This window comes from Microcaecilia unicolor, chromosome 11 (assembly GCF_901765095.1).
Source record: "Microcaecilia unicolor chromosome 11, aMicUni1.1, whole genome shotgun sequence".
NCBI lineage: Eukaryota > Metazoa > Chordata > Amphibia > Gymnophiona > Siphonopidae > Microcaecilia > Microcaecilia unicolor.
In genome coordinates, this window is record NC_044041.1 from 51,050,366 (window position 1) to 51,073,201 (window position 22,836).

General features: G+C 42.2%; 1 protein-coding gene across 3 annotated transcripts in view; it reads left to right on the plus strand.

Moving 5' to 3' along the window:
• The window catches only part of EP400 (E1A binding protein p400), a 401,921-nt gene that overhangs the window by 357,500 nt on the left and 21,585 nt on the right, over positions 1 to 22,836 (plus strand). For all 3 annotated transcript variants that reach the window (XM_030219806.1, XM_030219807.1, XM_030219808.1), the window contains 11 exons: positions 4,504 to 4,640; positions 6,040 to 6,096; positions 7,086 to 7,164; positions 7,630 to 7,818; positions 8,574 to 8,619; positions 8,712 to 8,821; positions 9,426 to 9,621; positions 9,770 to 9,918; positions 16,655 to 16,855; positions 20,485 to 20,659; positions 22,113 to 22,252. In XM_030219806.1, coding sequence (XP_030075666.1) covers positions 4,504 to 4,640; positions 6,040 to 6,096; positions 7,086 to 7,164; positions 7,630 to 7,818; positions 8,574 to 8,619; positions 8,712 to 8,821; positions 9,426 to 9,621; positions 9,770 to 9,918; positions 16,655 to 16,855; positions 20,485 to 20,659; positions 22,113 to 22,252 — 1,479 coding nt within the window. The remainder of the gene's footprint in view (positions 1 to 4,503; positions 4,641 to 6,039; positions 6,097 to 7,085; positions 7,165 to 7,629; positions 7,819 to 8,573; positions 8,620 to 8,711; positions 8,822 to 9,425; positions 9,622 to 9,769; positions 9,919 to 16,654; positions 16,856 to 20,484; positions 20,660 to 22,112; positions 22,253 to 22,836) is intronic.

Genomic DNA, 22,836 nt, shown 5'->3' on the forward strand with positions numbered 1-22,836 from the left:
GCTGGGCTTGATGGGCCTTTGGTCTTTTCCCAGTATGGGATTACTTATGTACCTATGACCGCACCTCGAATATTGTGTTCAGTTCTGGTTGCCGCATTTTAAAAAAGATATAGTGGAATTAGAAAATTGTGCAGAGAAGGGCGATGAAAATGATAAAGGGGATGGGACGACTTCCCTATAAGGAAAGGCTAAAGCGGTTAGTGCTCTTCAGCTTGGAGAAAAGACAGCTTGAGATAGAGATCTATAAAATAATGAGTAGAGTGGAATGGGTAGGCGTGAATCGTTTGTTTACTCTTTCCAAAAATACTAGGACTAGGGGGCATGCGATGAAGCTACAAATTTAAAATGAATCAGAGAAAACTTTTCTTCACTCAACGTGTAAATCAACTCTGGAATTTGTTGCCAGAAAATGTGGTAAAGACGGTTAGCTTAGCAGAGTTTTAAAAGTTTTGGACCGCTTCCTAAAGGAAAAGTCCATAGACGATTATTAAATTGGACTTGGGGAAAATCCACTATTTCTGGGATAAACAGTATAAAATGTTTTGTACTTTTTTGGGGATCTTGCCAGGTATTTGTGACCTGAATTGGCCACTGTTGGAAACAGGATGCTGGGCTTGATGGACCTTTGGTCTGTCCCAGTACGCCAATACTTATGTACTTATGACTCTTAATAATTGGTGCAGCATACTGAGCCAACCATGTTTCAGTAATAAAAGCCAAACCTAAATCAGCATCACCTACAAAGTCTCTTATATGAAATCCACCTGCCATATGCAGACAAACTTCTTCCCCATCCCACCCCAAGATCTCTTTTCTGCAGTTTTGCCACCTAAGAAAGACATACATTGGGGTAGCTTTTCAGTAAAGCAAAAGTAAGAAATCAGTGGAACTAAGTTAAGAGTTATAATTTTAGTTGTGTTTTTATTTTTCTTCCTTTTTTTCCTTTAACATGGAGGTTGCAGAAGCTACAACGGATATAGAAAGCTGTATACGAATGTTTGAAGCCCACATTCAGTGCTATAGTGGAGATGATCCTCTTAGTCTCTGGGGATAGGTATGTGCAGTTGACAGAAGAAACACTTATGCCTCAAGAAAAGCATAAAATATCCTGTTTGTTGGAATGTCTGGTAAAGAATTTTTTAACTGACAAGAGGTACCATAATGATGATCGATTCATCAAGTCCTGCATAAAATTTGCAGAATTCATCACTGAACCTCTTCAGTTCTATGGTTACCTTGGTAGTGGAAGAATTGGTACCAGGTCAACTGCTTTCCATATAGCATGGGCTCAATAGCTGTAACACCAAGAAAATGTGCAGCAAGCTAATGTTGTGTTTCAGAATGCTGTACAAAACAAGGTGGAGCCAACAGAACCATTAGATAAACAGTACAGGTTGTTCAAGATGAGGCTATACCAGAGAAATGTACCCAGCCAAGCTGGTGCTTTAAAACCTTTTCAGAATTCACAGCTGTTAAATCGAATTGAGCCATTTCCATCTGTGCAAGGAAAAGACCCTACGTGCTATTCCGAAAGAGAGAGTTCAGTTACAACCAAAGCTCGGGATTTCAACTTGAAACAATCTCAGGTATCCACTTATTCAGGAGAGTCTAATAAAGAGTAGAGGGTGATGGTTATTTCAAGGTCAGCTACTTCTGTGCTTCCATCATCAAGTAGTGAATTCGAACAAGTTCCAATGTACTGTAAAATCAACCTTATTAGTGGAGATTCTGAATTATTGTTTGAAGAATTTCGAGCCATTGTTTATAAGAAGAAATATGAGCAACAACAAAAACTGAAGCAATGGGGTACATTTTTATGTATTTTCTGATGAATTACCTTTCAATTTTCTTTTGTGGTCTTTATATAAAAATACAGAAACATTAAGGCTAGGAAGTTCCAGTAACTTAATCTTGGAGTGGAGGAGTGGCCAAGTGGTTAGAGCACTGATCTTGTAATTCAGAGGTGGCCGGTTCAAATCCCACTGCTGCTCCTTGTGATCTTGGGCAAATCACTTAATCCTCCATTGCCTCAGGTATAAAAATTAGATTGTGAGCCCTCCTGGGACAGAGAAATATCCAGTGTACCTGACTGTAACTCACCTTGAGCTACTACTGAAAAAGGTGTGAGCAAAATCTAACCCTTGTTCACTTGTTCAGAACCCTTATTTTATCATCCTCGCTTTAATATTCCTTTATCTTTTTTTTGTCCTGTTTGTCCTAATTAGATTGTAAGCTGTGTCGAGCAGGGACTGTCTCTTCATGTTCAAGTGTACAGCGCTGCGTACGTCCAGTAGCGCTATAGAAATGATAAGTAGTAGTAGTAGTAAATAAATACAAACCAATTTAACATTAAAATTACAGCATGGAATAGGCAACGAAAATGTGAACTGAAAATCATCAGCAAACTTCTATTTATATGTCATGAAACGCCTAGCCACCCACCTGGGGTTACCTTGCAGCCACTTAGAGGGTCTATCCCCAGCACAGCTCAGGTCAGCATGCACCTGCTGCTTGTGCTCTACACTAGCACCCTTCTCCCACCGACTGGGTCACAACCGCCTCTGGGTGAGTCTCCCTCTCTCATATTATCCCCAGTGATTTCTAGGTTACTGGAGGCCACACTGCCAGTGGTCCCAAAGCTCCCAGAAAGCACTCACAGACCCAACACACAAACCACCAGGATTCTTTATCAGTCCAGAGAATTGTCTTAAAAATTTAACAGTGGAACAAAGTGCAATTATCAAACAATAACAGGTAACTGAAATATGGCTCAATTATATCACTAACTAAATATTTGCATAATGTCTAAACAGTACCTGGGAAGATCAGGACATATAATTCACCAAGCCTCTGCAAAGAGATCTATCTTTCTTTTCTCCCAGGCTAAGACTGAAGCAACAGCCAGCATCAACTGCTGGGTAATTTCAAACTCTAGATCAATCAGAGCCCAGTCAACAAGTTTAAAGTATACTCTTCACAGTACTGTAGATTCACTTCTTCACTAAGTGAAACTAAAATAGGGCATGCATTTTTCTATAACAGCTTTACATAAAACATGCACCACCTGCTGGCCAATCTAGAGAAATGCACTTCAAGAGTTAATAAAGAAAAAACACACTGAGGCATATTTTCAAAGCACTTAGCCTATGGAACTTTGGAAGGCTAAGTGCTTTGAAAATGAGCCCCACTGTCTCATCCTCTCATCCCTATACAGTGCAGATAATTATCAACACCCCAGATTACAACACCACAATTATCAACACCCCAGATTACACCCTCCCTATCTCAGACAACCTGAAAATCCTTGGTGTTACAATGGACCGCAACAACACTAGAGAGCCAAGTGACCATCTACAGCAAAGAAAATGTTCCACTCAATGTGGAAACTCAAATGTGTGAAACAATTCTGCCCAAGGGCAATATTTTGCAGCCTGATACAATCAATGGTACTAAGCCATGTAGACTACTGCAATGGAATTTATGTGGGATGCAAAGAACAAACTTTAAAGAAACTTCAGACCGCTCAAAACACGGCAGCCAGGCTTATCTTTGGAAAAACGCGATTTGAAAGTGCAAAGCCCCTTTGCGAAAAACTACATTGGCTCCCAATCAAAGAACGCATTGCTTTCAAAATCTGCACTCTGGTTCACAAAATTATCTACGGTGAAGCTCCGGGATACATGACAGACTTGATCGACCTACCAACTAGAAACACATCCGAATCAACACGAACGTACCTAAATCTGCACTACCCAAGCTGCAAAGGACTCAAATACAAATCAACTTACGTTTTCCCTACATAAGCACACAACTGTGGAACGCATTATCAAAAGCCTTGAAAACTACGAACGACCACCTAAACTTCCACAAAACACTAAAAACTAACCTGTTTAAAAAGGCATACCCTACCGATCCAACATAAATGCCTGATCTCTGCAACACAACAAAACTAAAGAACGTAATGGACATAACACAACTCTTCCGTTGTACGATTCCCTAGTGTGGCTGGGCCACATGAACTTTATCTTACCACAACATCACTTTGTATTTGTTTACACCGGAGTCTGTAACACCTCTCCAGTACTATGTAAGCCACATTGAGCCTACAAACAGGTGGGAAAATGTGGGATATAAATGTAAGAAATAAAAATAAATAAAATACACTGTCACATAACATTATACAAAACTGTGCTGCCTGTTGGCTAGCCTAGTACCAACAGAGCAGAGATGGAGGGTCAGTGGAAACTCTCATTAGATCATGGCCTTATGATGAAAAACACTGTGCTAATGGATGAAAAAGTTATAAACTAAAAAATAACTCAGTTTGGGGGTAGGAGTGGAGGGGGGAGGGGGTTCAGGAGGGACAGACAAATTTAGCTGGCTACTTCATTCCCTATGTGAGCAATAAGTGATGCCCAGATGTTTGCAAACGTTGTATGGAACTGGACTTCTGTTTTAGTTCTTCAGCACAAAATTCCTTTTGTCTCTTGCACCATTCTTTAGAACAAGAATAATCGCCCTCTTCGAACTGGTCAGATTTATACCCAAGATGAGGGTGTAACGCACACCCAGCTTTATACCAGTCGCTTTGAGCTGATGAAGATGATGGCAGGGAAAAGGAGCCCACCCCTCAAGCCTCTGTAAGTTCAAAAGAATATTTTTTTGCATATACAATTTTTATTGGATCACAACAGATATACAGTTATTAACCAGTTAAATATTTTATAGTGTCTTAAAATAAATTTTACAAACTAACATAATAAGCAAGATTTTTAAAAAATCAGAATAACCCCTACTCCCTCCACCCTCAGCACACTTTTATTTTAAACAAAATTATTTAAATACTAGTAAAAAAAAGGCCCGTTTCGTAAACAAATGAAACGGGCGCTAGCAAGGCTATAGAGAGAGTGAGAGTGTGTATGTGTGTGTGTGTGTGTGACACAGAGAAAGTGTGTGTGTGTGTGTGTCTCTGTGTGAAAGAGTGTGCACAGATAGGGTGAAAATCAAGAGACAGCAGTGAAATTTTACATAGGACAGCTGAACCATTTGAGGCGTGTCTGTGTGAGAGTGTGTATATGTGTGTGGGTGCGTGTGTGTGTGAGATACAGTGTAAGTGTGTGTGTCTGTGTGAAAGAGAGTGTGAAAGGGTAGGGTCAAAATGAAGACAGCATTATAATTGTACATAGCACAGAACAAACATTTGAGGCAGTTCTTGCCTTATCTCCCCTGCCACCCCCTCCATACCCAACAATTCGTTCCTTGTCTTCCATCCCCTCTGTGTCCCGTGTGTGTGTGTGTGTGTGAAAGAGAGAGAGAGAGAGGTGCTAGCAGTCCCTGTGATAGTGGCAGGTCAGTTGCTCATTATAGCCAGTTAAGAGTGAGAGTGTGTGTGTATGTGCTGGTTTTTTTCCTTCCCTCCTATGCCCTCCGTGTCCGTTGTTTGTGTGGAGAGCAGAGATCTATATGGTCCTTTTAGCGTTGCTGTTGACGTCGCGTAGCAACTGTGTGCTGCTGGTTTTCATTGTTTTGCGATGTGTCTTATGCCACGTTCCGTCGCTTAGTAACGGTTTCGCGATGCGATTGGTTGAGTGTCATTGGTCCGCCCTCGATGTCATGACGTTTGACGCAGGGGGCGGGGCCAACACTCATGGGCGAATTCCGGGTTTCACCACCATGCATTTAGAACGTTGGGACTTGTGGAGGCTTCAGAACGTTGGAGGTGCATTTTATATAGAGAGATATGTGACCGTCTCTGGGAAAAGGTGACTATAGAATCGGATCTAAAATGTTGAGAATGGCCAGTTATTCATGTCATGGTTCCATAAGCAGTCTGCAAAAGTTACATGTTTGAACTTCTGTAACTTTTTTATTTTTTCATATAAAAGGATGGGGTTTGAACTGTTGTATTACAAATTGTTATGCTGTAGCAGAATTTATTACAACCTGTTTTGACTTGCGACTTTAGTCACCTTTTACTAGAGGTGGTCACATGCATTTGAAATGTTCTTATGAATTTTTTTGAGTTGATTTTTTTTCCAGGCTTGGCATGAATCCATTTCAGAAGAATCCAAAGCATGCCTCTGTTCTAGCTGAAAGGTGAGCTGATGAATTGTACTCCTTGTCTGATAATGACGTGAGGAAGTAAAACAGCCTGAGCTTTGCATGCTGCTGTCAATGTGCATTCGCTGTTTTTATGATTGTAATCAGTAAAAATAAAAAAATTAGAAGAAGGCTACAAAGGAGTCATATGCAGACAAATGTCTCTCCCCCCACCCCCACCCCAAGATCTCCTTTTTGTAGTTTTGCCACCTAAGAAAGACATACATACTTTTAAACAGAAGTTGGCTCTGCTGAAAGATGCTGGATCATGTACCCTGAATTTACATACAACACAAGGTAGCGCAGGTTTTCTCATGTTCTCAGTGTAGCTCAATCCTGACTTGGAGGTGTTGCCTGCAGAGGTAAAAGATATGGGACCCTGTTTACTTAAGGTGCAGTATCGTTTTTAGCGTGCCCTAAAATTTAGCATGCGCTAATGCTAGAGACACCCTTATATTCCTGTGGGTGTCTCTAGCATTAGCATGCGCTGCAAACGCTAGCATGCCTACATTGCGGCTTAGTAAACAAGGCCCGTGGTGTCTCCATGCTTATTCTATTTTTGGTTATTTGGGGAATGGAAAGGAGTCTTGTACATAATTTTGGAATGGGGTTATGCTGTAACTTCAGACCCAGGTAGATTTAAATCTGATTTAAATGTTGGAATACTCTTTCTGGTCCTGTTGAGAACTGTGATTCTTATCTTCAGTTTCGGAGAAATTTAAAGACATTCCTGTTTAACAAATTTTATCAAGAAACTTAATTTTATTCTGACCATTCCTGTCAGAATTTCTTTCTGGCTGCTACTTAACTATATGATTTTGTAAACCACTGCGGGGCCTATAGGGAACAGGTGGTATATGGTATATAAGTGCGATAATTGGATTAAATTAGATTCTAATCAACTGAATATGCAGGGAGCCAAGTCTCCTTAAAAAGTCTCATTTTAATTAGTTTCTTGGTTTCATTGAGTCCTGCTTTTATTCTAGTGGAATCAGCTATGACAAGCCGCTGCCTCCAATCCAGGTGGCATCCCTCCGTGCAGAGCGCATCGCAAAGGAAAAAAAGGTAAGTGCCATTTTAAGGTGAATAGGAGTTGGGAAAAGATTTTTGGAATGAATATAGATGTCATGCTGAACTTTATGAAGCTTTCATTATTTGCAAACCTAAGTGCAGGAACTGCACAGCTGAATAAAAAAGAAATTAAAAAAAAAGAAAAATGCCTGTCGGGTTGAATGACCAGTAATTATCAAGTTAGTAAATTAAATTGTCATTTTTTTGTCATCCTCTTGAAATTTCTACCTCATCAACATAAATTCAACCAAGGTCCGCTTTGTTATTGTTTATTAGCAGTTAGCATCCACAAACCCAAAATACTCAAACTTTAACATCAGAATGAAAAGTGGAGGGGCAACCTCAGAAGAGGATTAGGTCAGCCTCTCCTTTTTATTAGCAGAGAAGGACTGATAAATGTAATGAAAACAGATTAACCAAATTCAAAATGTCTTTTTTTCTTTTTCACGCTGATATAAGGCTTTGGTAGAACAAGTGAGGGCCCAGCAGCAACCAGTCCCACAGTTGCAACAGAATGGCATCACACCGGCACAGCAAGGGGTCCCACAGCAAACCCAGACCCAGCCACCAGCCCAGCCTCAAGCAACTCAACAACCACAGCCAAAGGTACAGGCTGCTGTCACCACCGTGGCTAGCACAGCGTTACTGGTAAGGAGAGAAGAAATGAAGAGTTTTTCACATGTCAGCAAAGGGCCATTAAGATCTGCTTCTAGCACAAATTAATGCTATGATAGGGGTTCTTTGTTTTTATTTAGGTGAATTTTTTTTAAGTGCCATAAAAAAAAACATTAAAACCTGTACTACTACAATCTGATGTTCATACATGCCCCTCTGGGATAGTAACCCAGAGTTCCTGGCATTTCCCAAGGTGGGAGGTGACTTATCTTTAAATTTTTTTTCTTACATAAGTTTCCTACCGTTAGCCAAATAGCACTATGTGATAAAACTTAAACTATTAACCTCTGATGGGTTCATTGTTAACAATATATTGTTTTTATTTATTTTGGCTTTTGGTTGTTCCCACTAGTGTTATGTATTAGTCCCCCAAATATTAGATCAGGCTAAAAATAACCAAAATTACAAAATGATTAAGAATCCTATGAAAGGAGGATCTTGCCTTGTCACAAGAAGCTGTGATTGAATGAGAAAACCTTTTTCATGATTTCAGCACGTCAAAGGAACAACATAGAGTTAAGAACACACTGGTGAATTTTTAAATTCAGACTATTAATGCTTACCCTGTAAACCTTGGACATATTGCATAGTATGCAATATGTAATTTTATTTTTTAATAGCTAGTTACGGTTCATTATGTTTATTTTACCATCTTACATGTCTTTATTGAGTTTCCAGTATAGAGACATTAAGTATAAAAAATACACTTATTTTTATCCTTCAAACAGGCTGGAACAATCAAGACTTCAGTTACCGGGACCAGTATAACAACTGGTGAGATGTGTATCTTAATATACTTGTGACTTTAATGAGAACTGTGTTGTGCCTCAGAGTGAACACATGCCTGCTCTGCCTTTGCATTTTAGCGACAGTGAGCGGAAATGTTATCGTAAACACGGTTGCAGGAGTGCCTTCTGCTACCTTTCAGCCTATCAATAAGCGCCTGGTGTCACCGGTAGTAACAGGAGCCGTGACAGTGAGTATAGCCAAGCTATTACTGCCATCATGTTATGAATGGGCATCCATGCCAACAAAGGATCTTTTGGGGGGGATGCTGAGCTCACAGCTTTTCTACTGGCAGGCTGAGGGTCAACTTGTAGCCACATCCCACCTTGTCATAAGATTTCAGATGATAAAGGGATTGATATTTAGCACTTGTTAACCAGGTAGGTGAGGCTCCTACCTGCTTAATTATGGCTGAGTGGTTTCCGCTGAATATCCTGTCTGTTCACTATGCACTATCCAGTTAGTGCTGGGAAGATAAGGGAGTTAGGCACCACCATTATTAAGCATTGATACCCAGATAACTATCCAGTTAACGTAGGATAACAAAAAGGCACCAGATGGGGGCCAGCACTGAATATTTGGGGTTTAATTTAGCCACCAGCAGCCAGTGTCTACAGAAACACTAACCACTGCCAGCTAAATATTGCCCCCAAGTTTATTGTGACTTACACCATTTGAATGTAGGAGCTGACTAAAACAGAAATTCCTTAACATGTCATGAATTATATGATCGTATGTTCTTTTTTTTAATGATCGTATATTCTAATACAAAATAAATGTTCTATCTTTCTAAGACCTCAGGTGGTGCTGCTGCTCAAGTGACCCATACCCAGCAGCGAACAGTTGCAGTATCAGCTGCTCCAACAGAAGTGGTAACCCTAGCAACCAATCAAGGGGTACGAGCCGTGACTCCTGTAACAGCATCTGCAGCAGTGTCCTCCAGCCTAACACCGGCCCAGGCCCGCTCCTTGGTTACCCAAGGGACACCTGGTAATGATCCTGGAAGCTTATATCAGTCTAGTTAGTATGATCAGAAAATGTTCTCTCGCTTAGTGGTAAAAGGATCTGCAAACTAAAAGGATCTGCAAACATTTCTAATGGAATGATAACTCTCACACTCGATGCATTTCTTTTGTAGCCACTACATCAAATGTTCAGCTTGCTAGTAAAGCAATCACACCAGCCCAGTTCCAGCTACTCCGGCAACAGCAAGCCACGCAGGTGCAAGTACCACAAATCCAGGCCCAGACTCAGTCCCAGATAAAGACAGTCGGAAAAATATCGCAGGTGGGGAAAAGTACAAAATATTAACACAAACTAGATTGTATTTATCTGTCCAAAGAGTCATCTTGTACTACTTTAGAATTCAAATTTTGTTTGCAGTTTTACATGTAGTAGGAAATAAATACATATGCTAGAGACAGTTCAGCCAAAAAAGAAAACGGCAGGGTTATAGGTCTATCAGTAAATATGTTCATTCATTTCTAATTCCATGAAGGCTTCTTAAGTCTGGTAGAAAGTACAGTAAGAAAACTTATTGTTTCCTTGAATCCTGATAGACCAGTCCAGACACATGGGTTTATGCCGTCCTGTCAGCAGACGGAGACAGAGAACACAAGTCTTTCCAGTGACGACATTGTTCTAAAGAGTGGTGCAGCCAGGTCACCAGTACATAAGTAATGCCATACTGGGAAAAGACCAAGGGTCCATCGAGCCCAGCATCCTGTCCACGACAGCGGCCAATCCAGGCCAAGGGCACCTGGCAAGCTTCCCAAACGTACAGACATTCTCTACATGTTATTCCTGGAATTGTGGATTTTTCCCAAGTTCATTTAGTAGTGGTTTATGGACTTGTCCTTTAGGAAACCGTCTAACCCCTTTTTAAACTCTGCCAAACTAACCGCCTTTACCACGTTCTCCGGCAACGAATTCCAGAGTTTAATTATGCATTGGGTGAAGAAAACGTTTCTCCGATTTGTTTTAAATTTACTACACTGTAGTTTCATCGCATGCCCCCTAGTCCTAGTATTTTTGGAAAGCGTGAACAGATGCTTCACATCCACCTGTTCCACTCCACTCATTATTTTATATGCCTCTATCATGTCTCCCCTCAGCCGTCTCTTCTCCAAACTGAAAAGCCCTAGCCTCCTTAGTCTTTCTTCATAGGGAAGTTGTCCCATCCCCGCTATCATTTTAGTCGCCCTTCGCTGCATCTTTTCCAATTCTACTATATCTTTCTTGAGATGCGGCGACCAGAATTGAACACAATACTCAAGGTGCGGTCACACCATGGAGCGATGCAATGGCATTATAACATCCTCACACCTGTTTTCCATACCTTTCCTAATTATACCCAACATTTTATTTGCTTTCCTAGCCACAGTAGCACACTGAGCAGTAGGTTTCGGTGTATTATGGACGACGACACCCAGATCCCTTTCTTGGTCCGTAACTCCCAACGTGGAACCTTGCATGACGTAGGTATAATTTGGGTTCTTTTTTCCCTCATGCATCACCTTGCACTTGCTCACATTAAACTGTCAAAGCTGTATGAACAAGTATAGCCAAAAAGGAAAAACGCCATATAAAATTTTGGGAATAATTGTAAACCAAAAAGAGATAATAGCCAGTCCTTGCTGACCCCCTGTCTCCTATTCAAGGAGGAAGTCTTTGAAATAAACTCAATCTCTGAACAGATAATTTGGAACAAAGGGGAAGAATTCCCTTCTGTTTCCATGGTCTTCTCAGGAGGGTTCTAGACTGGCCTAGCAGGATTCAAAGAAAGCAAATTTCAGATAAGAATAAATTTCTCTTTCCCTATCCTGCTAGATCAGTCGAAGCACATGGGATGTACTCAGACTGGGTGTGAGAAAGCCATGGCTGCCATGAAACAGAATCCCTCCCTGGCTTGAATATTCAGTTTGTAGTGCTTGACTAAGGATTGTAAGGACTATCCAGTAGCTGCTCTACAAATACCTTCTGGCACAGCTATCCTATGAAGGCTTTTCATCATATATGCTAAGATCATCATCTATGATACATCTTGATAAGATGGACTTGGATGCTGCCTTGTTCTTTTGAGGCCTGCTATACAGTACAGAATCTATCTGCTTTCCAGAATGACTGAATCCAGTGAGTCCCAAACCTGGTCCTGGAGGCACATCAGCCAGTCAGGCTACCCAGAATGAATATTCATGAGAGATATTTGTATACACTGCCTCCACTACAAGAGAGAGCGAGAGAGACCAGTATTGCTCGCCATCCCCTCGATGGTTTCATTTGTTTTTAACCCTTCCCCGCCCCCCCCCCCCCCCCCCCCAAAAACCACAGGTCCACATCTGTCTGTCTCTCTCACTCCCCTTCCAGCCCTGCAGGGCCCATTATCGCCCTCCTCCCCCCACTCCTGCCACTGCCGCAGCACTGGAGTCTTCCAATTTCTTTTTCTCTCCTTCCAGCCCTGCGGCACCTGGTATCACTCCCCCTCTCCCCCCCCCCCCCTGAGTTTTCTAGTCCCCCGAGCCACAGGCAACATCAGTGAGAAAGCAATATGCACCAGGGGTGTAGCCAGACTTCAGCGGTAGGGGGGTCCAGAGCCCCCCAGCGCCGCCGACCCCCAGCGCCAGCCAGCCATTGCTGACACCGACCCAACCACCATTGCCGACACCTCCAACAACTTTGACACCCCCCCCCCCCCCCCCCCCGCCTACCTTTGCTGGCGGGGGACCCCAACCCCCGCCAGCCAAAGTCTTGTTCCTTTGTTTGGTTTCTGACTGAGTCTGACGTCCTGACCGTACAATGTTGAGAGTGTCGCCGGCAGAGGGGTCCAGGGCCCTGTGGCCGCATAGCAGCTACGCCCCTGATACGCACGCTGCTGTAGTCCTGCCCTGGAAGCCCTTCTCTCTGCTACAGCTTCCAGCCTATGTGGGAACGGGAAGCTCGAGAGAGAGAGAGGCTTCTGGGGGTAGACCTAAAACAGCGTGTGTACTGCTTTCTTGCTGAGGCTTCCGGCAACTCGGGGGATTGAAAGATTCGGACGGAGGGGGAGTGAAACCGGGTGCTGCGGGGCAGGAAGGAGAGGAAGAAAGATGCTGCTTCAGCTGCACCACAGTTGGGAAGATACCAGGCAAGAAAAATGGAGTGGCCATCTGGAGGCTTTCCACTCAGGTGGCAGCTTGTTTGGGGGGCATTGCCCCCCCCCCCCCTTCAAACTATTCCCGTGGATGCATCTGTGTCTTCATGATGAAGTGGCTATGGAGGAAACACCACAAAGGCTGTGTATGGGCACCAGTTTCTTTGGATCCTTGTTCCTGTCTTTTGCTGAAGATCTTGTGAGCTTTGAAATGCTAACACATGACCGTTAAGTCCATTATAGGGCTGCTCCAGCATTGTGATGAAAAGCTATATGTTCCCAGCTCCTCCTGAATCCAGGGAATTTTGGCTCAGGAAGTGGGCTTAAATGTTTTCTGTATTTGCTTTGTGGTCCCCTGAAATTATTTAAACATTCTGTTGTGCTTCCAGAGCTCCTGATATACTCCTACTTGTTGATATATACCAGTGTTAGAAACAGTATGGACTGTCACTCCCTCCACTAAAGACAGAGAATGAACCAGATATGATATCTAACCTGTTTGTGGACTACAGGCCTTGCTGTACCTGCCCCTGACAGAGCCCCCCCCCCCCCCAAACCCTTCAGACTTTCTGAGGCAGGGCTTAATTTGTGGGGAACAGCCTGAGTCCGCAGTTCCACCACTTCAGACTCCAGAGTAGCAGAGTGTTCTGCTCCAACCTCTCCCAGGCAGGCTGCCGGGAAGAGAAAGGGAGGGAGTGGGGCTGAAGCAGAGCAGTATGGTTTCTCTGCTCCCTAATCCATTACTCCTAACCCTGGTTTGCCTGTACCCTCCCTTAACTCCACAGTTCCACTTTCTTTTTGTCTGCAAGTTAAACCTTGGTCTGAGGAAACTGTAAGCCACTCAGGAGTTTCCAAATCCATCTCTCTCAGGAGATTTTCAGTGGAATCTTGTCAAGATAAATGCTCCCTGATTTGTGTATGTGAGAGGGAGGTGCATTTCCAAGAACTATAACTGAGGGGACCAGTGAGCCAACAGATCTCTGTAGAAGCCTCATAAGTATCCTTACTCAGGGCAGCAAGTCAAAGGTTTCAGCCATTGATCCCAGAAGTTGAAGATAGCCCCAAACTCTGGAATCTTGCTGAGAACAAAACCTTGAAGCAAGGTGAGCAGCTTGTAAACTTCTCCTGGCTCATAAACACTTCACCCACTCTAGTGTTGTATAGACCTTCTAGAGAATTATCTAAATATGGATGAACATTGATACCTTCTTGCAAAGGAAGGCTGCTACCATTACCATTATTTTGGAAAAGGCCCTTGGTACTGTGGTAAGACCAGAGGGAAGGGTTCTGAACTGAAAGTGGCTTCCCAGCTCGTTTTTCCGATCACATCTCGCCTCTTGCTTTCAGATTTATACTGGCTGCCTATTACATTTTGTGTACTTCTAAAAATCTTTTCTTTGACTCATAAGGTATATCATTCTGGAGAGTCTGATTATATCACAGTCTTAATCACCCCTTACACGTAAATCGCTTGATTCACATTGGCTGGTTCTGCCAAGCCAAGGATTACAAACACTCATCATTCAGCTTTTTTTTATTTGACTCTTATGCTCTGGAATAACCTACTGAGCCACTTAAGTAATGAAGAATCATTTGCTAAATTTAAATCCCTCCTCAAAACACACTTCTTTCAGCAGGCTTTTGGCTAACACTCTTTCTGGGCCGGCCCCTGGAATACAGTTAACTTTTAATTGTTATTTATTTTTGTATTTCTGGTATGAATGTATGTCCTATCAATATTGGTATTCCTTTACCAGTTTTATGTTCTGATTATTCCAGTGGCGTTCCTAGGGCGGCTGACACCTGGGGCGGATCGGCGATGCGCCAAACCCCCTCCCCCCCCCCCCCCCCCCCCCCCCCGGGTGCATTTTTACCTGCTAGGGGGGTGCCGCGCGCCTGTCGGCGTCGCTTGTTCCATGCTCCCTCTGCCCCGGAACAGGAAGTAACCTGTTCCGGCGTGCACCCGGGGCGGACTGCACCCACCGCCCCCCCTAGGAACGCCACTGGATTATTCTTTTATTGTATACCGCTTAGATCTTTTTGTACTGGAATATGCGGTATAAAAAATTTATTAAACATAAAGGTTATCAATAGAAATCGAACAAAATAAAACATGGAAAAGAAAATAAGATGATACCTTTTTTATTGGACATAACTTAATACAGTTTAGTTCCAAAGCAGCACCATCAGGCTCAGTCTATGGCACAGAGCTGCTCTCATTCCCATTAACTGATCAATTTAGGTCTGTTTCGTACTGGATTGTCCTCTTCATGTTTATTTTATAACATGTCAAGTTATGTCCAATAAAAAAGGTATCATCTTATTTTCTTTTCCATGTTTTATTTTGTTTGATTTCTATTGATAACCTTTAAGAGTGGACTAACACGGCTACCAAACCTCTCTATTAAACATAAAGAAAATCAGAGGAACTTTTAGTAGTGATCTCTGATTAGAATGTGAAAATACATTTCTGAGATATCTTGAAGAGAGAAGAATTCCCCTTTTCTGAAAGTCAGAGTCATGGATTATAAGGGCCCCACTTGGAAAAGGGGAATTTGAAGACATTGACTGACTGCTTTGAGATACCCTGACTCCTACGCCTCTCGTGAGACTGAAAGACTGCCTCTAGCTGAAGAAATCTCTCCAAAGTCATTTCCAATGCTAGCCTCTTTAGAGCTGCAGGGAGATACCATATATAGACATCTGAAATGGGAATGTTGCATACTAGGGTTCTGAATAATGTCAAGTACCTACTTGTCTAATTTAGGTGTACTCCCTGTGAAAATAATGTAGATGTTCTCTAACCCGCATTACCTTAGAGGAGACCTATACCAGTCCAGCAGAAAAAAAGCAAGAATGGTTTGGCTGTTCCCAGAGAACTTCTCTTCACCCAGTGACATGCTGGAGGAGACCTGCAGCATGTCATTGGGTAGAGAGGAATTCTCTGGGAACAGCCGAACCATTCTTGCTTTTTTCTATACCCTGCTTGGTTCAGGCCTTCATAAGTACAATGTACACCTCCACCAAGATGTTGGTGGAGGTGTACATTGTACTTATGAAGGCCTGAACCAAGCAACCCCCACCTCACCCAAAAGGCAGATGTCTCCCTTGATACCTGTTGGATTGATAGGACTATTTTTCCAACTTAAAATATCTGGAGCCTCAAAGGTGAGAAGTTTTCATGCGCTCTGGAAGATGACAGTAGCTTGTCTACTGGCAGTGTCTGGGGCTTAACTTGCTCCAGAACCTTTACAGTTTTGTCAAGCCCCTCACTAGTATGCTGTGGGGGAGGCAATATGAGGGCAGGGTCACAAAACTCAACCTGGCAAAGCTGGCCTCCTAAACAGGCAGGAATCTCTGACCATGCTCAACCAAAGAATGTTAGCTGGGAATGCACAAACATAGGTCTTACTCCAGCAGAGGAGGAGATTGCAGGCTGTTGCTCTAGAAGTGCAGCCGAAAAAGGAATAAGCTTAACCAAAGGAAGGCAGCCTGTGGACCATTGCTCTGGGAAAGGAATAAGAGTCTGGCTTAATCAGACTGCGTAGCCTGCAGCTTGTGGCTCTGAGACCCCATACATCTGTTCTGCTGCAGGCAAAAAATACTGGCAAGTGCCTCTGGCTGCACTACACCTCATAGCACCGATGATGTCACTGGAAAAATTTCTGTTCTCTGTAGAACAGAGGCCATAAAGTAAAAGAGCATTTAGATTTGATTTAATATGTGATGTCATTGGCTTAAAGATGAAACCTGTAAAAGAACATATAGAAAAAAGAAAATGCTTTTTAATAGAAAACAGTAAATAAGAAAAATTGTTTAAAAGTAGTTCTCTTAAGAAATTACACAGGGTAATCTTTTGGAGCAGAAGAGCCAAACATTTTACTTCATTTTCAGGAACAGCTGCTAAAATTGCAAAAACAGAAATTGCAGCTCCCCCAGCAACAAGCAGCCCAGCCAGGAGCTCCACAGAATGCCCCTGTGCCAGTGCAACAGGCCCAGGCCCAACAGCCCCCCCAGATTTCAACAGTGACAGCAGCCAGGCCCGGAGCTGTGCTCACCGGCACCACAGTGGCAAACCTCCAGGTGGCTCGGCTGGTAAGTCTCCAATGTGGTTCTCAACATTTCTTCTGTAAAGCAATCCAGTTGCCAAATTAATTTGTCATGGAGTACTGATTTTTCCTAGAAAGCTGTTTGTTGTTGATTAGATTTAGATTGTTGAAGTATTAAAAAGATTACTGTTTAGGGTTTAGCTTGTTTAAGCATTTAAAAAGTTTGCTCTTTTCTGAAGTAAAAATGAAAATGATATCCCTGTAAGTCTGTAATCTACAGCCCATTTTTAAAAGATTGTTACCACATTCACAGAATAGCAAGGAACCCTTTGACGGGGGTCAACCCATTTTCAGGAAAATACTTCTATGATCAAATTTGACTGAAGGGGTAGTTTAATATGGTGAAGAAGTTGATTAACGCCCTGAGTAGTGTGGCTGGTGGAACCTATCCATAGGTTGTAGATTTTTACCATGCTTTTTGAGGATAAGGTTGGAGTGACGGAAACTCCTTGGTTGATGTCTGAAAGTCATTCATGGTGTACTTGGAGTAGTAAGCCAGGATGAAATTGGACGTCTTTGTGCAGATGAATCGTAAGTACATGTAAGTATTGCCATACTGGGATAGACTGAAGGTCCATGAAGCCCAGCATCCTGTTTCCAACAGTGGCCAATCCAGGTCACAAGTACCTGGCAAGATCCCAAAACAGTACAATACATTTTATGCTGCTCATTCTAGAAATAAGCAGTGGATTTTCCCCAAGTCCATTTTAATAATGGTCTATGGACTTTCCCTTTAGGAAGCCATCCAAACCATTTTTAAACCCTGCTAAGCTAACCGCTTTTACTACATTCTCTGGCCGTGAATTTCAGAGTTTAATTACACGTTGAGTGAAGAAATATGTTCTCTGATTCGTTTTAAATTTACTACTTTGTACCTTCATTGCGTGCTCCCTAGTCCTATTATTTTTGGAAAGAGTAAACAAGCGATTCACGTCTGCCTGTTTCACTCATTATTTTGTAGATCTGTGTTGTGTCTCCCCTCAGCTGTCTTTTCTCCAAGCTGAAGAGAACCTAGCCGCTTTAGCCTTTCCTCATAGGGAAGTCGTCAAATCCCCTTTATCATTTTCATGGCCCTTCTCTGTACCTTTTCTAATTCCACTATATCTTTTTTGAGATGTGAACAGAACTGAACACAGTATTCGAGATGCGGTCGCACCATGGAGCAATACAAAGGCATTATAACTTCCTCATTTTTGTTCTCCATTCTTTTCCTAATAATACATAACGTTCTATTTGCTTTCTTAGCCACCACTGCACACTGAGAGGGTTTCAACGTATCATCAACAATGACGCCTAGATCCCTTTCCTGGTCGATGACTCCTAATGTGGAACCTTGCATTACGTAACTATAATTCGGGTTTTTCTTTCCCACATGCATCACTTTGCACTTGCTCACATTAAATGTCATCTGCCATTTAGATGCCCAGTCTCGTAAGATCCTCTTGTAATTTTTCACAGTCTTCTTGCAATTTAACAGCTTTGAATAACTTTGTGTCATCAGGAAATTTAGTTACTTCACTGGTTACTCCCATCTCTAGACCATTTATAAATATATTAAAAAGCAGCGGTCCCATCACAGACCCCACGGGGAACTCCACGATCTATCCTTCTCCATTGAGAATACTGACCTTTTAACCCTACTCTCTGTTTTTTGTCTTTTAAGCAGTTTTTAATCCACAATAGGACACTATGCCCTATCCCATGACTCTCCAGTTTCCTCTGGAGTCTTTCATGTTGTACTTTGTCAATCGCCTTTTGAAAATCCAAATAGACAATATCGACTGTGTTTTGGATCCTTCTCCAGTTAGCTTACTGGAGTCAAAGAGATTGTGGTACCATTATTAGTGTGGATTATGAATACATCCGTGTCAGACAGCTTTATGCCTTGGATGTTAAACAAGCAAGTGGTTCAACTATTGTTTAAAAAAAAAAAATCTGTTCTAAATAACTCAGATGCTAGAAATTGACCAGTTTTGAATCTTCTCTCATTGGATGAGTTCACTGAAAAGTGTGTTTTGAGACAGCCACTAGAGTTCCTTTATGGTGTGCTGGGCCCATATCAGAATGGGTTCTGACAGGGCCACAGTACAGAGGCAGTAAATTATGTTGGTAGTGGATTATTTTCTCAGGAAGATTGATCATAGGGGTGATGATGTTGGCTTTATTTTACACTGTTGTGCATTCTGTTTTGTTGCAAAGTTAGGTTATTAAAGAGTCTGCTGGACTGGTTTGTTCTCAGAAGATGGTAATTAATGGAGAGGAATTAGTTGGGGGGGGGGGGGACTATGGAGTCAGGCGTGCCTCAAGTCTTGCCATTGTTAGCCGGAATCTTCCAAATTCATCTGCTACAAAACTGTTAAGTCAAAAAGGGGTTCAATTCATAATTTATGTTGATGATATTCAGTTGATATTGCCATGTGATGCTCAGCTTAGTTACTCTCCTTAACTATTTGAAGTTTTTCTGTTAGTCCTGGGCTGGTTAGTTGAAAGTATGTTGTTAACCTTTAACTTGAAGACAGAGATTTTATGGGTAGGGAGGGACCTATACCTAAGAGAGCTATAAGGTGCTCATAGCATTTCCGTTGTTTAGCATGCAGGATTTGGGAGTGCTCTTGGAATCTCAACTGCAACTGAAACTTCGTGTGGGAGTAGTGGTGGGGAACACTTCTTATAAACTCTGGCTGGTTTGTAAATTGCATCATTTGTTACCTTCTCAGGTATTTCGTACAGTTGTGCAAGCTATGGTTTTGGCAGGCCTCAACTACTTCAGTGCATTGTACATAGGTCTTCCGATTTTGGTTCAGCATACGACTGGTGCAAAATGGTGCAGCTCGGTTAATTACAGGCCACAGCATTCATGAGTATGTTCGTCCAGTGTTACATGTACTTCATTGGTTGCCTATTGACAGAGGTCTATGTTTAAGGTATGCATTTTACATGGTATGGGGCTTAGCTATCTGAGAGTCTGGTTTGGCCATACCTACCTAGTTGTGTTTTATGTTCCCAGGATGCTAACCTCTTGTATGACTGGCTTTTTCCTTGTTAGTCTGGTCATATGACATTTGCTCCCAGTGGCCTTGAGAAAGGAACTTGATCTTAGTTATTTATAAGCAATTGAAGGCCTAGCTGTTTGTACAGGCTTGTACTTTTATGTTATTTGCATTGTCTTTTTTGTCATTGATTATGGATGTATTTTTGTTATGTGCCATGGGCAGTCATTTGGATAAGTGGAATATAAATAAATAAAATGTCCTGGTGTAATTGTTAAACTTCTGAGGGTAGACATAGAGATCAAAATATGTAATTTGGAGAAGGAAACCAGGACAAGTTATGTGATACTGTGCTAGCCAGCAGTAGATGAGGGAACATTTTTTTGGAGCAAATGGTATTGTCTTGGAAAGCTCTTGCTGACTACTAGATCAGTTTCCATAGAAAATTAGTTAATTGCATAGTAGGACTACTGTGTCCTGACACTCAAGCATATGTATATATACACACATACAGAATAGTTTCTTATACCCTGTCAAAGACTAATGAGAGGTGAGGAAGATGTGCTGTTCCTTTGTGTGATGCCAGGCATGCCTGTTTTTGAAGACCTCTCTTTCTGCTTCTCAGCTGCAGGCTCAGGGACAGATCCAGGGGCAGCCAACCCAGACGGCACAGGTGGCACTAACAAAGCCCCCGGTGGTGTCAGTTCCAGCTGCTGTCGTGTCATCGGCAGGAGTCACAACCCTCCCGGTCACCGTGGCAGGGATCAGTGTTGCTATTGGGCAACCTCAGAAAGCTGCAGGTACCGCTGTACTTTTTTTTTTTTTTTTTTTTTTTTTAATTAACCTCATCCTGATGGGTGGGGGGCTGCCGTGAATGATCGTTATCTTTCTGTGGGATGGTGAGAGTTGGAAGAAATAGAATTCTTGCTTCTCCTGCATAGTTGTTACACCTCAATTGAGGGAGATTCCTTTTGGGGGGCGATTGGGAGGTGAGTTTGGGGGGGATGGGAGTGGGTCATTTTCTTAATTATTCTGTTGATGATACCTCTTTAGCCATTTGGTGTTCGCTTATTTCTTTGATGTTTAGGTTGTCATCACTAATAGATGCTTTAAACTGGAATAGTGGGTAGGAAAGGGGGATAAAAATGTTTTTAAAAAGTGTGATGACTGTAACATTTTTTTTTCTTTATGTATGTTCTGCGATTGGGTTCTTTGTATATTCCTATTGTTGGACTGGTCATCCATAAAAATTTGTTAAAACTAAAATTAACCTCAGTCATTTAACTAAATATAATTAAATTGTAACACATTGACTAACTCACCATTTTTCTTGTGATGGGTTTTAGAATATGTGGTGAAAATTCTTAACAACAGTAGAACTGATCAGCAAAAGCATTATTTTGCAGTGTATGTATCCCTTTAATGTGAAATTGTATGGCTTATGGCATTATACAGAATAGAAACTAAGGGGCTGATATATCCTGCAGTGGACAGCAGTGTTCATAGTGCTGAGAGCCACAGCAGAATTAAACCTGGCTAAGTCTGAGCTCCGGCACTGAATATCCAATTCAGCTACCAACCTGAAAAGTGTGCGAGGGCCGCTGTTACTCAGTGCCATCACCCACAAAACTAAGCAGGCAAAGATATTACTGACCAGTGTGCACATAGCTGCCAGATCCTTCCAGACTCTGCTCATAAACTGCCCCATCACTAACCTCTGTGTGCTACAATGATAAAAAGGGGTATTCAGTGACACTGTGCAGTTATGTTCCACTGAATATCAGGGGATGCCCTGTTGAGTGGTGTTTAGGTGGGCAGGAGCATTTCCTGCCCACTTAAATGCCATTGAATATTGACCGTCAAATATATTTTTGTTGGTGTATTTGTATTATTGTATACTATTTTGTTTGTATTTTTTGTTGTTTTAAATTTACTTGTGATTTTTGAATAGTGTATAGTACTCATGCCATTGTAAACCACTCACTTGTATGAAAAGTGATCTATAATGTAATAAATTAAAATTTTGACCTAAAATTACAGGGGGTGGGAGACTGGGTTGTATGTTATAGTAGCCTTTTGAACAGAGGTACAGAAATAATTCTATACGATGTTGCCTTTTATATGACTCACTGAATGCACCAGACTTAGATCACAACATACCACCCCATCATTCGCACAACTGTTTGCAGTGTATTAAAGGCTTTCCATGAAATCAGTGGCATTTTGTTATAAGTGTGTCTCTCTATTCTACAGGAGGGCAGACGGTGGTTACACAGCCATTGCATGTCCAGCCACTTTTGAAGCTTAAACAGCACCATGCAGCACAGCAGCAACAGCAGCAGAAAACCATCCAGCCCCAGGCCACTGCAGCCCAAGCCACTGTGCAGCAGAAGGTAATTATGAATAATGAGGATCAGTATATATCACTGTTCTTCAGTGCAAGGCCTGTGAGCCAATGCTGGCCTCCACAGACCTCTTGGGTGGCTCCAGTCAACTCCCCTCTCCCCAAATCTCCCTCTGAACGTCATCCTGGACTCCTCCTCTGATTTCCCCCCCCCCCCCCCCCGACTACCCCTGAACATCCTACTGTACATTCCTCTAACCTCCCATCCCCCCACCCCCTTCTAAAGAAGGTTTAATGCCCAATTACTCCTGCCTCTGGTGCCACCGTCTTTGAACTTGGTGGTGCCTGAAACCTAGCGGTGTATTCCAGTGCAACGTTAAGGGGTCATTGTGGCAAAACAGTGGGTTTCCAAGCCTATGAACTGTATTAATTATTTCATGAAGTGCATTTCCCTTGTTTGGCCCGCAAATGATGACTGTCTTGTTTTTTTGTAAAGCTGTTACAGAAGTGAGTTTTTTCCCGCATAAGTGTGAGGTTATCTTTAGTCTCAGATAGGGAGGGGAGAGAGAAAGATCTCTTCACTGAGGCCCTGTGTGCAGTTATATTTTATAACCTGTGAGCAGCTATATTTCC